The sequence below is a fragment of the Dendropsophus ebraccatus genome, chromosome 3 (assembly GCF_027789765.1).
Source record: "Dendropsophus ebraccatus isolate aDenEbr1 chromosome 3, aDenEbr1.pat, whole genome shotgun sequence".
Taxonomy (NCBI): domain Eukaryota; kingdom Metazoa; phylum Chordata; class Amphibia; order Anura; family Hylidae; genus Dendropsophus; species Dendropsophus ebraccatus.
In genome coordinates this window covers 79,983,843-79,999,173 of record NC_091456.1, presented here as the reverse complement: position 1 = coordinate 79,999,173, position 15,331 = coordinate 79,983,843, and the positions used below count along the sequence as shown (strand labels likewise).

At 43.6% G+C, this 15,331-nt stretch overlaps 1 protein-coding gene across 2 annotated transcripts in view; it reads left to right on the top strand.

Moving 5' to 3' along the window:
- Nucleotides 1-15,121, top strand: part of RIGI (RNA sensor RIG-I) — a 53,328-nt gene extending 38,207 nt beyond the window's left edge. For both annotated transcript variants that reach the window (XM_069962083.1, XM_069962084.1), the window contains exons 16-20: nucleotides 1,934-2,024; nucleotides 4,115-4,285; nucleotides 8,337-8,488; nucleotides 9,812-9,958; nucleotides 13,384-15,121. In XM_069962083.1, the coding sequence (XP_069818184.1) occupies nucleotides 1,934-2,024; nucleotides 4,115-4,285; nucleotides 8,337-8,488; nucleotides 9,812-9,958; nucleotides 13,384-13,695 (873 nt within the window). In that variant the 3' untranslated portion in view covers nucleotides 13,696-15,121. The remainder of the gene's footprint in view (nucleotides 1-1,933; nucleotides 2,025-4,114; nucleotides 4,286-8,336; nucleotides 8,489-9,811; nucleotides 9,959-13,383) is intronic.
- The last annotated feature ends 210 nt before the right edge of the window (nucleotides 15,122-15,331 follow it).

Sequence of the window (15,331 nt, the reverse complement as noted above, 5' to 3'; positions counted from 1 at the left end):
GAATTACACCTAATTCGTGACGTCACTTTTTTTAGATAAATTGAACTCTGCTTTAACTACTAAATTGAGGAAAATAGCACTTTATGTGCATTTCCCATAATTCGTGTATATTAGGAATTTGTCTAACTTTTCTTATGTAATAACTAGAGATGAGCGAACCGGGTTCGGGTTCGAGTCCAAACGATCGGCATTTGATTAGCGGTGGCTGCTGAACTTGGATCAAGCTCTAAGGTTGTCTGGAAAACATGGATACAGCCAATGACTATATCCATGTTTTCCACATAGCCTTAGGGCTTTATCCAAGTTCAGCAGCCACCGCTAATCAAATGCCGATCGTTCGGGTTCGGCTGGACTCGAACCCGAACCCGGTTCGCCCATCTCTAGTAATAACATATTAAAAAATACATTTTGTCCGGAGTTGTCCTTTAAAGGGGTTTTCCAGGCTTGGAAAAACATGGCTGTTTTTTTCCCCAAAAATATCACTTCTGCTGTCCACAGTTTGGGTGTATGTTTTACAGCTCAGTTCCATTGAGGTGAATGCAGCTGAACTGTAATACCACAAACAACCTAGGACAGGGGTGGTGCTGTTTTTTAAGAACGTTGCTGTGCTTTTTATAATTTTCTAACCCTGGATAACCTCTTTAAAGGCTATGGAAGCCTTTTAGTGCCATTTTCTTTGATTTCCTTTATATTTCCTATTATGTAGAGATGAGCGAACCTGGAGCATGCTCAAGTCGATCCGAACCCGAACTTTCGGCATTTAATTAGCGGTGGCTGCTGAACTTGGATAAAGCCCTAAGGCTATGTGGAAAACATGGATATAGTCATTGGCTGTATCCATGTTTTCCAGACAACCTTAGAGCTTCATCCAAGTTCAGCAGCCATGATACAAAATCTCATTTCCTTCATAGGTCTTTATTATGACTGTTTAAACTAGGTTTTCTAAAAGACTTCACTGGTAACAGCACATCGCAGGAGGCTGTAGAACACAATGTAAACAAAAGTTTTCTAAAGATTGTTTTATTGTCCCATAATAAGTACAAAACAAGACTAAAGGCCCTATTCCACGGAATTATTATCTGCCGTATTCGGCCAATAATCGTCCCGTGGAATAGAAGGCAACATTCAGCCGACAACGTTCATGTTGGCTGATCGTTGCGTCATTTGTCTTTCAAACATGTTGAAAGACAAACGACTCATACAGTAACGATCTGCGGCCATCGCTCCGTGGAATAGGAGTGGCGGCAGCAAACCGCTGCTGTATGCGATGGGCTGCCCGGACGATCTAGCGGGGAGCGGGGGCTGGCCGGTTGATCGCTAGATCATCCGGGCAGCCCATAGCATACAGCAGCGGTCTGCTGCCGCCACTCCTATTCAACGGAGCGATGGCCGCAGATCGTTACTGTATGAGCTGTTTGTCTTTCAACATGTTTGAAAGACAAATGACGCAACGATCAGCCGACATAAACGATGTCGGCTGATCAATGCCTTCTATTCCACGGGACGAGTATTGGCCAAATACGGCCGATAATCGTTCCGTGGAATAGGGCCTTTAAAAGATTTGCCCCTAACTTTTTAAGTTCTCATTCACTGCAGATTCTTCGACATGTACAAATATTGTAGAGGGGGACAATAGTGTGCAGTGTAATCCACTCAGAGCTCAGCTGAAGACTAAATATTCGTTGTTAGCAAGCTGTAGTGTAACAAATTATAGTCCTTGTCATGCTGATGGCTTGTCAATAGATAAGGGCCAAAAGAAGAGGAAATAAAGGGAATGTAAAACTTCTTCAGCTAGCCAACTCCAATATTAGACCAGTCCCACTAAGGGGAATTAGATTGTTGATAATATACTAGGGGATTTTTAGCCTTTTCTTTTATGTATGTGAACACCAAAGGTTTGCTGCAACGCTTATCTGACGCTTATCATTTCTAGGCTTTACAAAAATGGATTAATGAAACTCCAGAGCTCAGCTTCCTGAAGCCAGAAATCTTGATTGGAAGGAACAGAAGAAATGATAAATTAGGTGCATAAAGCAAACCTTATTTGTGTTTATCTGTCATTCACAATCACTTGTACTGCAGTATGATATGTGAATGCTACTGTACAGGCTGCTCAGCTACTAAGAATACAACATTGCTTGGCCTTTTTAACTTAAAGGGAATCTGTCACTAGGTTTATGCTGCCTTAAAGGACAACTCCCGCGCTAAGGAAAAAAAACAAAAACCAATCAGAAACCTAGCTTTTATACTTCATCTTTTATATCATCCCTCCTGAGCTGTCACTGTTTGAATTTCCCACCATCTGTGTACCTTCTGATTTCTAGTCTTGTTCTTCATTTCTTCCTTGCTTCCTGGTTTCAGCTTCCCATGATGCACTTTGGCTGCTGTGACAAGCCAGCCCCCTGCTGTGACACAGCAAGTGCCTGCCCCTCCATTCACTACAACTCCCATCATACACTACACATGACCCCCTCTCTGGCTCTCTTCAGTCAGGCTGCTATATACACACACATATACTGTCACCTCACTGTAGTGTACATTCTGCAGGATTAGGTCAGGGCAGCAGGGGAGAGATAAGACGGGGTCTGTGTAGCTGACATGCCGGGAGTGAGGAGAAAGATAAGCAAGTGACATCACTCACTCACTGAGTCCACTCGGCAGCAGGAAGGAGTATGGGGGAGGGGGTCCTGTAGCTGGTTATGTGTCGGGAGTCAGTCACCAGTCACTATTGAGTTGCAGAATGACAGATGGCTTACAGTTGCTCAACCAATGGGAGCTGAGCAAGCCTAGTCACCTGACCAGGCAGGGGAGGGGGAGGCTGGTGTAACAGGACCTAGAGCAGCCCTCCTGCTGATGACTCATCGTCACTGAAGGAGCTGAGAGAGCAGCCTGGTGACGACAGTAATTAGGTATGAAGGAGTTTCTTACACTTCCTGGTGGGGGGTGGAGGGGGGAAAAGACAGGGAAGGAGGACAGACAGGGGATTGAAGTATATTACAGTGTTATATAACTTTGTAATGTGCTTCAATTACTGGGAAAAAGTTTTTCATGGGAGTTGTTCTTTAAATGAGGGCAGCGTAAACTAGTGATATAAATGCTGAACTGATCGGTGTATTATTTACATCATTCACTTCAGTCGTTCTCCTAATATATAAGAGAATGGGATTCTTGCGACACCCCTTCCCTGCCCTCCAGCTGCTGATTGACAGTTCACTGCCTATACACAGCATGGATGGATAGCTGTCAATCAGCAGCTGGTGGGCAGAGTTTTCTGCTTCTCATAAATATCCAGGACTACTTGGCTCATGCCCATAATGGGGAGGACTACTTATTGTCCATGTTATTCAGAGGGATATCTCTGGATCAGCTGCACAGAACAATGTAAGTGATACAACAAAATTGTTGTTACAAAAACAAACCTTCCTTATAACATCACCACAACTAGATTATGTGATCTAACAACTGTGATCTAACAAAAAAAAGGCATAGTCTGAATAATTGCAACATGTGATTAAAGTCTATCATGTAAGCAGGGGAAAACTAGAATTTATGAGGCCCCATAGCAAGAGACTGTGCTGGACCCCATGAATCCTGTCCTCCCCACACCATACTCACATGACCTGACACAGTCCTGCAGTGTTCCGTTCTCCCCGAACCCTGGCACATGAGTGAGGTCACTGGCATGCCGTGGAGCTGGGAGAACAGAACACTGATGTAAGTATGTGCATGGGGGGTTGGATGATGCTCTTGTGGATGGAGGTGCAATGCGCCTCCAGCCACAAGAGAGTTGGTGCGGTGAGAAGTAGCTACCATGGAGGTATACCACATATCGGCTGGGCCCTCCTGAAGCACTGGTTATATAGAAGTTGCGTGGTCTGCCTCCATGGTAGCTTTGGCCACAGCTTGTAAGGGTCACAGAAAGCTCTGTGTGGAACTTCCTTAAAGAAACACTGCATAGGAGTGGAAAATAATTTCCCATTCTCTCACATCAGCCACTTTTTTTTTTTTGGGCCAATAATATTAGCAGATTCTTTATTTTGCACTGTTTAACATGCAATGTCATCCAATGACACAGCTGCTGCTCACTGGTGAATGTCATGTCTTCTTGTTCTAGGGATGTCCCTTCCCAGTCAGAAAGGAGCTCTAGAAACATTCAGAAGCTCTGCGGAAAGCAAATTACTGATTGCTACATCTGTGGCTGATGAAGGCATAGATATACCTGCATGTAATCTCGTTCTTCTATATGAGTATGTTGGCAACGTCACCAAGATGATCCAAGTCAGAGGTACAAAAAATGAAATACTGCAATAATTATTTTTTAAAGATAGAATTGGAATAGGTCAATCTTGTCTTTCCAGTTTCTTTGGACACAGGTGGGTCAAGGCCTTACCCTGTAGAAATTATGTTACATATATCAGGTTATTATTACAATCATTGACAACAACAACAAAAATGCACCAAACTACAAATGTCACATTGCTGCTAAACTCGGCATGCAGTTATGCCTCAGATATGTAAATGATTATGGTAATGGTTAAGATTAGGGATGGTCCGAACCCGCCGAGGTTCGGGTTCGGATGAACCCGACCGCTCGGCATCGGATTCCTGCTGTCTGCCCGCTCCGTGCAGCGGGCGGATCCAGCGGGAGGACCGCCTGGAAAAATGGGATACAGCCTATGGCTATGGCGGTATCCCATTTTTCCAGGCGGTCCTCCCGCTGGATCCGCCCGCTGCACGGGGCGGGCAGACAGCGGGAATCATTACCGAGGGTTTGGGTTCGTACGAACCCGATCCGAACTCGGTTCGGACCATCCCTAGTTAAGATAATGGCTCCCCACACAGCAAGGGTTTCCAAGTAATGTCTCTGCCAGATTGCAACACTTGTTTGGTGTGCCCAGATTTATCGCCAATCAAGCATTCATGGGACCAGGTGGGACAGCAGCTTAGACAGCCTACAATTGTACAGGATCCTTAGGTCCAGATACAACATCTGTAGGCAAATGCCACAGGGTGCGTCCATGGCCAACCGTATCCAGGTTTGATGTGGCCCAAAAGGGTACTAGATTCTGCAGTTTCCTCAAAAAATTGTCATTTTGCTTTAATAATGTAATCACTTACATATAAAGTTTAATTCAACTCCAGTGACTTCTTGGTGATTTAATATTTTTATTTTCATTGAGTGAATATACATAATGGGGGAGATTTATCAAACCATGGTGTAAAGTGAAACTGTCTCAGTTGCCCCTAGCAACCAATCAGATTACACTTTTCATTCCTCACAGACTCTGGGAAATGAAAGGTGGAATTTGATTGGTTGCTAAGGGCAACTCAGCCAGTTTCACTTTACACAAAGTTTGATAAATCTCCCCCATAGTGTGTGTATATGAGTGTATATATTTTTCAAAAACATACAGGTGGATTAAAAATACCCTTAAATAACGTACCCTTATCCTGAGGATAGGCCATCAATCAAATTTGCCTGGAAAAGCCCTATAATTTAGTTTTATTGAGAATGTAATCAGGTAAACTATTAAAGGGGAATTCACATTGTAAATATTTATGCCATATCTACAGGATATGTCATAAATGCCTGACAGGTGCATTCCCTTATTTCTGCCTAGTGTACCCCATTCACAAATACAACATCCTCTTGCTCTATGAAAGGGATTATTCTGGCTTAGAAAAAACATGTCTGTTTTTTATTTCCAGAAACAGCACCACTCTTGCCCTCAGTTAGGAAGTGGTTTTACATTTATTCCTCTTGAAGTGAATGGAGCTGAACTGTAATACCACACACAACCTGAGAACAGGGGTGGCGCAGTTTTTACAAGTACCTGTGCTTTTTCTAATCCTGGATGTGCTTTTTCTAATCCTGGATATCCCTTTTAAGTTCAAATGTTTTCTCATTAGGTAAGGGTCCAAAAAGTGGGAAGCACTCAATCGGGCATTTATAGTATATCTTAAAAGGCTTCAGATTGGCATACCCCTTTACTGCATCATTACATAAGTGTATGAACTAATGTGCTGGAGCACAATGCTCCTTCATTGATAAAAAGGAGTTACTGCAACATATTTTTCAAGCTTTTCTTTCCCAGTCTGCCTTAGAAAATAAAAGATTGAACATTATTGATTTCTATACATAGATTCTGTAGTTAAAGAGGATGTACCACCAGGTACATCCTCTTTAATCTGAACCCACGGATCGAACGGCACCGTCACGGGGAAGGCGGTGCCGCGGTCTGTGCACGGCGACGTTCTATGCACCGGAACCGGTGGGTGCTCAAGCACTGGAGGCCGGCCGGCCCGCCCCAAGTGGGAGGGAACTCCCTCCCCTGTATGACGCGGCTCCATTCATTCTAAGGGAGCCGCGTCATACAGGGAAGGGAATTTCCTTACACTGGAGGCGGGCCAGCCAGCCTCCAGTGCTTCACACAGGCCCGGGACCAGTGCATAGAACGGCGCCGTACACGGGAACCAGGCCGCGGATCGAAAAACAGACTGCGGCACTGGCTTCCCCGTCATGGCGCCAGGGGCGGTCTTGCCATTTCTGGGGCCCCAAGCGAAGTTATGTCTTGCCCCCCCCCCCCTCGACACGCGTTCCAAAACAATAGACTGCTGTGTGTTGCCCCTAGTAGTATATACCCCTTGTGCACTACCGCCAGTAATATATACTCCTTGTTTGCTTCCCCCAGTAGTACATTGACCCCTGTGTGTTCCCCCATATATATATATAGCCCCCCCATGTGCTCCCCCAGAAGTGTATAGACCTCCTGTGTGCTGCCCCTGTTGTATATAGACCCCCTGTGTGCTGCCCCCAGTTGTATATACCCCCTGTGTGCTCCCCCACTAGTATATAGGCCCCCTGTGTGCTCCCTCAGGGGTATTAAGCCCCCCTGTGTGCTCCCCCACTTGGATATAGACCTCTTGTGTGCTCTCCCACTTGGATATAGACCCCTGTGTGCTCCTCCAGTAGTATATAAACCCCCTGTGTGGTTTCCCCAGTAGTATATAGGCCCCCTGTGTGCCCCATCAGTATTATATAGACCCCTTGTGTGCTGCCCCATTAGTATACAGACCCCTGTGTGCTCCCCCAGTTATATATAGACCACCTGTGTGCCTCACAAGTGGTATATAGACCCCCTGTATGTTCCCCCAGTAGTATATAGACCCCCTGTGTGCTCCCCCAGTAGTATATAGCCCCCCTGTGTGCTCCCCCACTTGGATATAGACCTCCTTTGTGCTCTCCAAGTTGTATATAGACCCCATTCTGCTGCCCCAAGTAGTATATAGACCCCCTGTGTGCTGCCCCCAGTAGTATATAGACCCCTCTATGAAGCCCCAGTAGTCTATAGCCCCCCTGTGTGTTCCCCCTGTTATATAGCCCCCCTGTGTGCTCCCCCATTTATATAGACCCCCTATGTGCGCTCCCCCAGTTAAACAGACCCCTGTGTGCTCCCCCTCCCATATAGTATAACACAATAAAACAAACACTTATACTGACCTGGGTCCAGGCGTCTCCTCTTCTCTTCACTCACAATCTCTTCACGATCACAAGAGGCCGCACTCCCCTTGTCCTGGCGCAGATGCTCCAGTGATGTCACTGGAGCGCCGGCACCACAAGGACAAAGCTGCCACTTGTGACTGCAGGGAAAACCCTTGCTGCGGCCACAAGAGTGACTGACAGGAAGGGAGCCAATGTCTCCCGCCCTGTCAGTGCTGCTGCTGCTTGTACCTATGAGCGCTCATTACGAGTGCTCATAGTTACAGTTCAGATGGCAGCAGCGAGCGGGGCAGCGGCCCTGTCCAGCAGTCTTGAGCACAAGAGCGGGGCGTGGGGGTCCCCCTGGATGTTGGGGGCCCCAAGCGATTGCTTGGGGTGCTTGGTGCCAAAGACCGCCACTGCATGGCGCTGCTCGATCCGTGGGTTCAGATTAAAGAGGATGTACGTGGTGGTACATCCTCTTTAAAGGGAATCCTTTGTAAGTTTCATGGTACCCTAACCACTTGCAGCATGAAGCAGTTCCTCTATTATAAGAACAGCGGGGCACAGGGGGAAATGTCTGCCAGGCGGCTCTTCTCACCCTTCTCTCTACCCAGCTTGTCTTCGTTGATAGTTCTTTCCCTAAAAACGCCAAAAATCTACAGAACATGGAGTATAGCAGGGCAGTCTACAGCTTACAAATAGTAGCACATTGACAGAATATACACGTATCACCTTTTAATATGCAGATCGTGCTGTATAACTGTAAAAGGACTGTCTTGGAAATGTACGGCTGAAGTGGTCACATATAGCATACACATTCATATGTTTATTTTAATTCTTATGTGCCATATAGGTCGAGGCAGAGCAAAGGACAGCAAGTGCTATCTTATCACAAGTAAGAGAGAACAAGTCGATAGGGAAAATAGAAACAAGTTATGTGAGATTATGATGAATGAAGCTGTGGCCCAGGTGCAGAAACAAGACAAGGAGGAATTTCTGAAAAAGGTAACAAGTCCTATATAACAAAATATATTACATACAAAGAAATGTAGATTCCATGTGGTGGGTAGACTGATTTAGTTGTTTTTAGAACACACTTCAAATTACTAAGGAGCCATCAATGAAGCATTCCTGGGAAAATCTTTTTAATACATCAAGAACCTAAAGTAGTGTGCGCACCTTGATGTACTATTGTTTCAGAGTGATTGTGCACTGTCACTCTTCCCATGAGATCTCTGACTGATGGATGGTTGTATTACACAGCCACACTCCTCTTGCCTGGATCAAAGAAAACTCTGATCTTGGCAGGTTATGGTGCGTTTACACAGGCAGATTTATCTGACAGATTTTTTAAGCCAAAGCCAGGCACAGACCATAAACAGTGAACGGGTCATAAAGGAAAGCCTGAGATTTCTTCTCTTTTCAAATCCATTCCTGGTTTTGGCTTCCAAAATCTGTCAGATAAATCTGCCTGTGTAAACGCACCATTACTCTCTCAAGCACTGTAGCACCTGTAGCTTGTAGAGATAAAACAAATAATTGCTTTCAGAATAGTCACATGAAAAATCTGAAATTTGTGTGTAGTTTGGAAGGCAAAAAAAAAGTAGTAGTAAAATGTATTGTCAGCAAAAGATTTTATATAAACTAGTTTGGTGCAGTAAACACTTTAACAAACTTTAGAACATTAGTAAATTGGCCCCATAATCTGTATACATCGTCAAAAGTGTTTAAATCTTTGCAGGACTGTACTGACACAGCGGCGCAGCCATATCAGTACAGTCCCACAAAGATTTAAACACTTTTGGTGCTCCCAGCATCATGATGATACATGATTCCAGGAGGTCTGTTATTCCACTGTGTAACTTCATGCTTAGTAGCTTCTGTGATTTACAAGAATATGTAAATGCGCCCTTAGATAGGATGAGAATACCCCTTTAAGGGTACATACACACACACAAACACACACCGTATACGCAGCAGATAAGCAGCAAATACGCAGCAGATCTGCAGCAGATTTGATGGTGAAGATTTGATGCTGTGTTCAGTTCAGATCTAATCTGCTGCGTATTTGTTGCGTATTCGCTGCGTATTTGCTGCGTATCGCAGCAGTTAATACTCTGCGTATACAGTGTGTGTGTTTGTACCTAGATGTTCTTTAGGATAGAGAACATATTAATGGGAGAGATCAGGCATATATTAATACACGGTTCTCTGTTTAAATATTGTTTCTTTTCCGGACGTGTATCGGCCATTCTGCTATGTATAAAGCAATCTGATGCAATTTAATAAACTTGATGTTTGATACTAAATATTGTTTGTTCGTCAAAGAGCCTTCGATCCCAAAGAGATGAAAAGATACAGCGTGATTTAATAAAGAACGTCAAGCCGAGAGAACTTAGCATGGAAAATAAACGTCTGCTCTGTTTAAAATGCAAAATGTTTGCATGTAACACAGATGACATTAGGATTATACAGGTAAGCCAGAGTGATCAGATAGGGGAGGATTGATAGCCGATGGTAAATGGCATTTCATTGGTGTATCTTGCTTAGACTAAGGCGTGTTTCAGACAAGTGTAATTCCAAGATCTTGTTGCAGTTCTATTTAAACAATCTTAAAGAGAATCCATGACTATCATATCCCATTCTGAACATTTGGCATGTGGTGATAGCTACTGCAAGGTTAAACTCACTTTTCTTATTCTAGCCTGCCACTTTGTTTACACGATAAAAAGGAAATACAGTGGTGCCTTGGATTAGGAGCATTTTTCGTTTTGGGACCATGCTTGTAATCCAAATCACTCTTAAACCAAAGCAAATTTCCCCATTGGCAACCATTGAAATGTAGACAATTGGTTCAACCCCACCCCCCAAAATAATGTGTTTTTTTTATCCCGAATAACATCTAATACAAATGAAACAAACATTAAGAAACAGCTGAATATGTCATATTATAAGTTACAGTACAGTATAGCAATCAGCATGTGGAGTATAATGTATAGTAACTGTATAATACTTTAAAAAACAGCAGCAGTTTGTAGATACAGGAAGGAGCTGCAGTCCCCATAATGCAGTATTGTAGTACAACCGGCTGGAATAGAGAAGCAGGGCAGCTGTCCGAGGTCTGTGGGATTACAGAGCTGTGCAGGAGGACAGTGACAGAAACTTTACAATACAACAGTGTGAATAGCTGAGTGTGAGTGCAGGCACATTATAGCAGCAGTGTTTATAGCTGAGTGTAAGTGCAGGCACATTATAGCAGCAGTGCTTATAGCTGAATGTAAGTGCAGGCACATTATAGCAGCAGTGTGTATAGCTGAGTGTAAGTGCAGGCACATTATAGCAGGAATGGAGAGGATGGGAAATACAAGGGCTGATACAGACTGCAGGGAGCATAAAGGAATGAGCAGGGTTTATATCCGAGCACACTCTGTTCGGGGAGAGAGGGGTTATAGCTATGAAGAGATTACTAGGGATGAGCAAACCTGCCGAGGTTCGGGTTCGTATGAACCTGAACTATCGGCTTCTGATTCCCGCTGTCTGCCCGCTCCGTGGAGAGGGTGGATACAACCTTAAGGACCACCTGGAAAACTGGGATACAGCCATAGCCATAGACTGTATCCAAGTTTTTTAGGTGGTCCTCAGGCTGTATCCACCCTCTCTACGGAGCGGGCAGACAGCGGCAGTCAGAAGCTGAGAGTTCAGGTTTATACGAATCCGAACCTCGGCAGGTTCGCTCATCCCTAGAGATTACCTCCACAATCCTGTCCCCTGATGCAAGCCCCAGCCGATGGATCTGCAGTGATTTGATGACACTCCCTTTGTGTGCACACATACTAATTAACCATTTGGGTCAAACTCCAACTTGGTGCCAGTGCCCTAGCTGCGTTGGCAACTTGCGTCTCCTTGGCCTTTTGCTTCCACTGAGCTCTCACAGATGGGAACTCTGCTATTAGTGCGTCTACCAGCGTGCGTCCTGAATCCCCCACCCAGTGACGCCTGTGACCTGCTTTAGGTGCCACTCTGTTGTGATTATAATTCCTCAAAATCCTGCAAAACTGTTCCCTGGCTGAACTGTGGTATACGGTGTGTCGGTACAGCAGCCCACCCCTCCGAGCCATGTGTGAACAACTGGCCGGAGAACTGTGAATGAACGTTCTTCCTCCTATTCTGTTTCCTCCTGTGCCACCATCACATCATTTATTATGGTCTAAAAGGTTTTCTTGAGCAGGCATAAGTGGGGATGTAAGTGCTATTGAAGAGGTCTTCAGTGCTGACCATACTAGTGGTGTATTTAACACAGTGCCTTACCGCACACACATCCTGCATGGAGGCCACTCGTTGGTGAAGTGCTGTTGGTCTCCAATGCTACTCATCCACACGTTCTGCAGCTGAAACTCCACTATGGCCTGATGCTTGTGTGAGAGTAGGTGAGTAGTCAAATGCAATTAGCGGAGAGCACATTTTACGATTCTGGCATCTCTGCTGCCAGGCGGCTAGGGGGCTGCACTGCTAGGGGATCCATGCCGCGTTTCTCCTCCAGTCATCGCGGCGTGGATCATGTGAATAAGGTCTAACAAATTATAATGTGTTATGAATAAAAAAAAAATCTCAGAATCACATGAAAAAGTTAAAAGAAGAATTCTGATGATTGTCAGGTGCAAAATTTACCATTTTTGGTCACATAAAATCCTTAAAAATTGTAATAAAAAGTGATCAAAAAGTCACATATACACAAGCAAGGTACAGATAAAAAAAGAACGTATAATGGTGCAAAAAATGGCACCTTATACAGCTCAATAGACTAAAAAATAAATGCATTATAAGGCTGGTAATAGAGCAATTTTAACCACATATAGTTTAAAAAAAAAAAAAAAATTAACATGTCAGTTTTACCACAGGGCGATCAAACCCCCGTGTTTTGTTTTGTTTTTCAATTTCACTGTGCAAATATTTTTCCCCCTTTTTTCTGCATATTTTAGGGGAAAATTAAGTCTATTGTTGCAAAGTAGAATTAGTGTTGCAAAAATAAGGGCTCATGAGGGTCTGTAGGTGAAAAAATGCAAGCGCTATGGCTATAAGTCAATGTAATGTAACAGCTGCCTGTGGATGGATACCTGGCCTTGGTTTTTCCCTTGTCATTACATTGACTCACTTAATATGGTGGTTTTCCTACAGGAGCCACCCCTTGGCTGGGTCCTTCCCGGAGGGATATTTGGCTAGTCCTGTGTTTTGAGACTCTTCAATGAGGCTCCACGGGCTCTTGTTTTAGGCTGGGTTCACACACAGTATATTTCAGGCAGTATTTGGTCCTCATGTCAGGTCCTCATAGCAACCAAAACCAGGAGTGGCTTGAAAGCACAGAAAAGCTATGTCCACATAATGTTGTAATTGAGTGGATAGCCGCCATGTAATGGCAAATATTTGCTGTTATCTTAAAACAACGGCTGTTATATTGAAATAATGGCAGTTATTTACCGTTATATCACGGCCATCCACTCAATTTCACCATTGTGTGAACAGATCCTTTCTGTGTTTTCAATCCACTCCTGGTTTTGGTTTCTATGAGGACCAAATACTGCCTGAAATATACTTTGTGTGAACCCAGCCTTACACTTAGTAAATACGGCTGGGAAAAAGGGAGCAGGACTTTATTCACGACTTATATATTTAAATGTTATTATGCTGCACTTTTACTTTGACATTGTATAGACATTATATTCAATAAAGCTAGAACTGAGGCATGTAAGTGTTTGCTGGACTCTTTTTTTTTTTTTTTTTTTTTTTTTTTTTATGCTTTCACGTCAAGCTTTTCTATTTTATGCCCATTTCTGTCTAAGAATGCTATAGACCTGGGTTATGAATAGCCATTTACTAACAATTTACTGTGTTTGCCACAACAGATTTCACACCACACAGTGATCGATAAAGAATTTAAGAATCAGTATACTACAAGACCACATTCAAGTCCAAGGGCATTTGATAACTACAAGAAAACGCACAAAATATACTGCAAGAAATGTGAAGAGGACTGGGGGATCTCTGGTAACTACCTCAGTTTTCAAGACATTCCACTCATCAAAATTGAAAAGTTTGTGGTAGAGAATGCTGACAAATCTCAGAAATACTTCAGGAAGTGGGTGAAAGTAGACTTTAGAATGAAGGACTTTAATTCAGAAGAAATAGTGGAGTCGTTCTCGGCTAATCCAGAGTAAAAGAAAAAAATTGGATATACCATTCCCTTGGTGGCTGGAACAGCCAGGATCTTATCCTTTTAAATTTTTTGTTTCTATGCATGTTTGATAAAAACCATATACTTTTATTAATATATTTGTGACCATATTAAAATAAAAATGAAATGATATTCAAGGGTCACTAGGTATTCTAGTCCAAACAAGGGCATACAGCTGTTTTAAATTAGGCCACGCCCCCATTAAACCCGCCGTATTTACTAAGAGGGCAACACCTCATAGCAAAGAGTTGTGACCTGCTAGAGAGCTTTGTGTCAAACTGGAAAGAATACACCAACTCCTGCAGGACATACATTAGCTGATAAGTACTGGAAGACTTAAGATTTTTAAATAGAAGTAAATTACAAATCTATATAACTTTCTGACACGAGTCTATTTAAAAGAAAAACATTTTTGCCAGAGTGCCCCTTTAAGGTTATTGGATCTCAGTATCAGAGAAACTGAGCTCTATAGACATAATATTTGGAATGGGAGATAATCAAAAGCCTTCTATCTAGTATCGCTGATCATGTTAATCATTTCAAGTGCAGTTATTCAAGAATGTGAAAGTACATTTCCTGACTGAAGTGGAATGGCAGCCTCAACATGGTTCACATAATGTACCTGTTACAAATCTGATGTCTCCCGAATGGCAGGATGATGCAGCTGCTGCTGAAAGCAATGTTCCCTCTAAGCTTCAGCCACTGCTGAGCGGAATGGCAAGTGAGCTGAGCAATGTTCAAGCAGAGTTGGGCAAACCAAAAATTTAACACAGGAACGTCAGTACCTTAGTCTAATGTAAGAAAGCAAATTAACTCTAGTGGAACAGTTAGTGTACATTCACATGTATATTGGTAACAGATTTGATGCAATAGTTAGAAATGTAGTTATATTGATTTACACAGCATCAGATCAGTGCAGTTACATCCAGTTACTCACGTCGGGCATCTTTTCTGATCAGTCGTTCATTTTTTCTTTCCAACCAGGCTGGGCTGTGTTGAAGTCTTCTCCTGGCCACGAAGGAGAAGACATAAGCCGCTCTTGTGTACAGGAGCAGGCAGTCCCTGCTTCTATATCTATATTGCATAGTACACAAAATGGACGTACAGGAGCAGAGATTTACCTCTGGATTTCCTGCTCCTGTACAGTAGTTAGTGGTGATGGGTACACAGTGCGCATTGCAATTTACTTTACATTTAGAGGGGCAAAATTTTGTACCACTGAGCGGGCGGCTAGGTGCAATGAGTGGGGCTTCCCTTTAAGCTGAGCGGCCACACACCGTGCATCTTAAAGGGAACATTGGCTGCAAGATCTGGTTGCTGTGGATACATCACACAGCGGCTGAGTTTTATGCAGGAGCCCTAGTTTTAAAGGTTCTGTCCTGGATTTTAATAAACTAGCATTGCATTGACTTTTGTTGGTGTTGTTTATTCAGTCTAATTTTTTTTTTTATTTCCAGTACTTATATTGTTCTCAGGCTGGGTCATGCGATTGCTCTCCCTGGTGGGTGGGCACATGCATCCATCTTACGGCTGGGTGGAATTCCACGTGGAAGGAAGAGCTAACATAGGAGAACTGTGGAAACTGCAGCAGTAAGGACAGCATGACATGAATGGAAGAG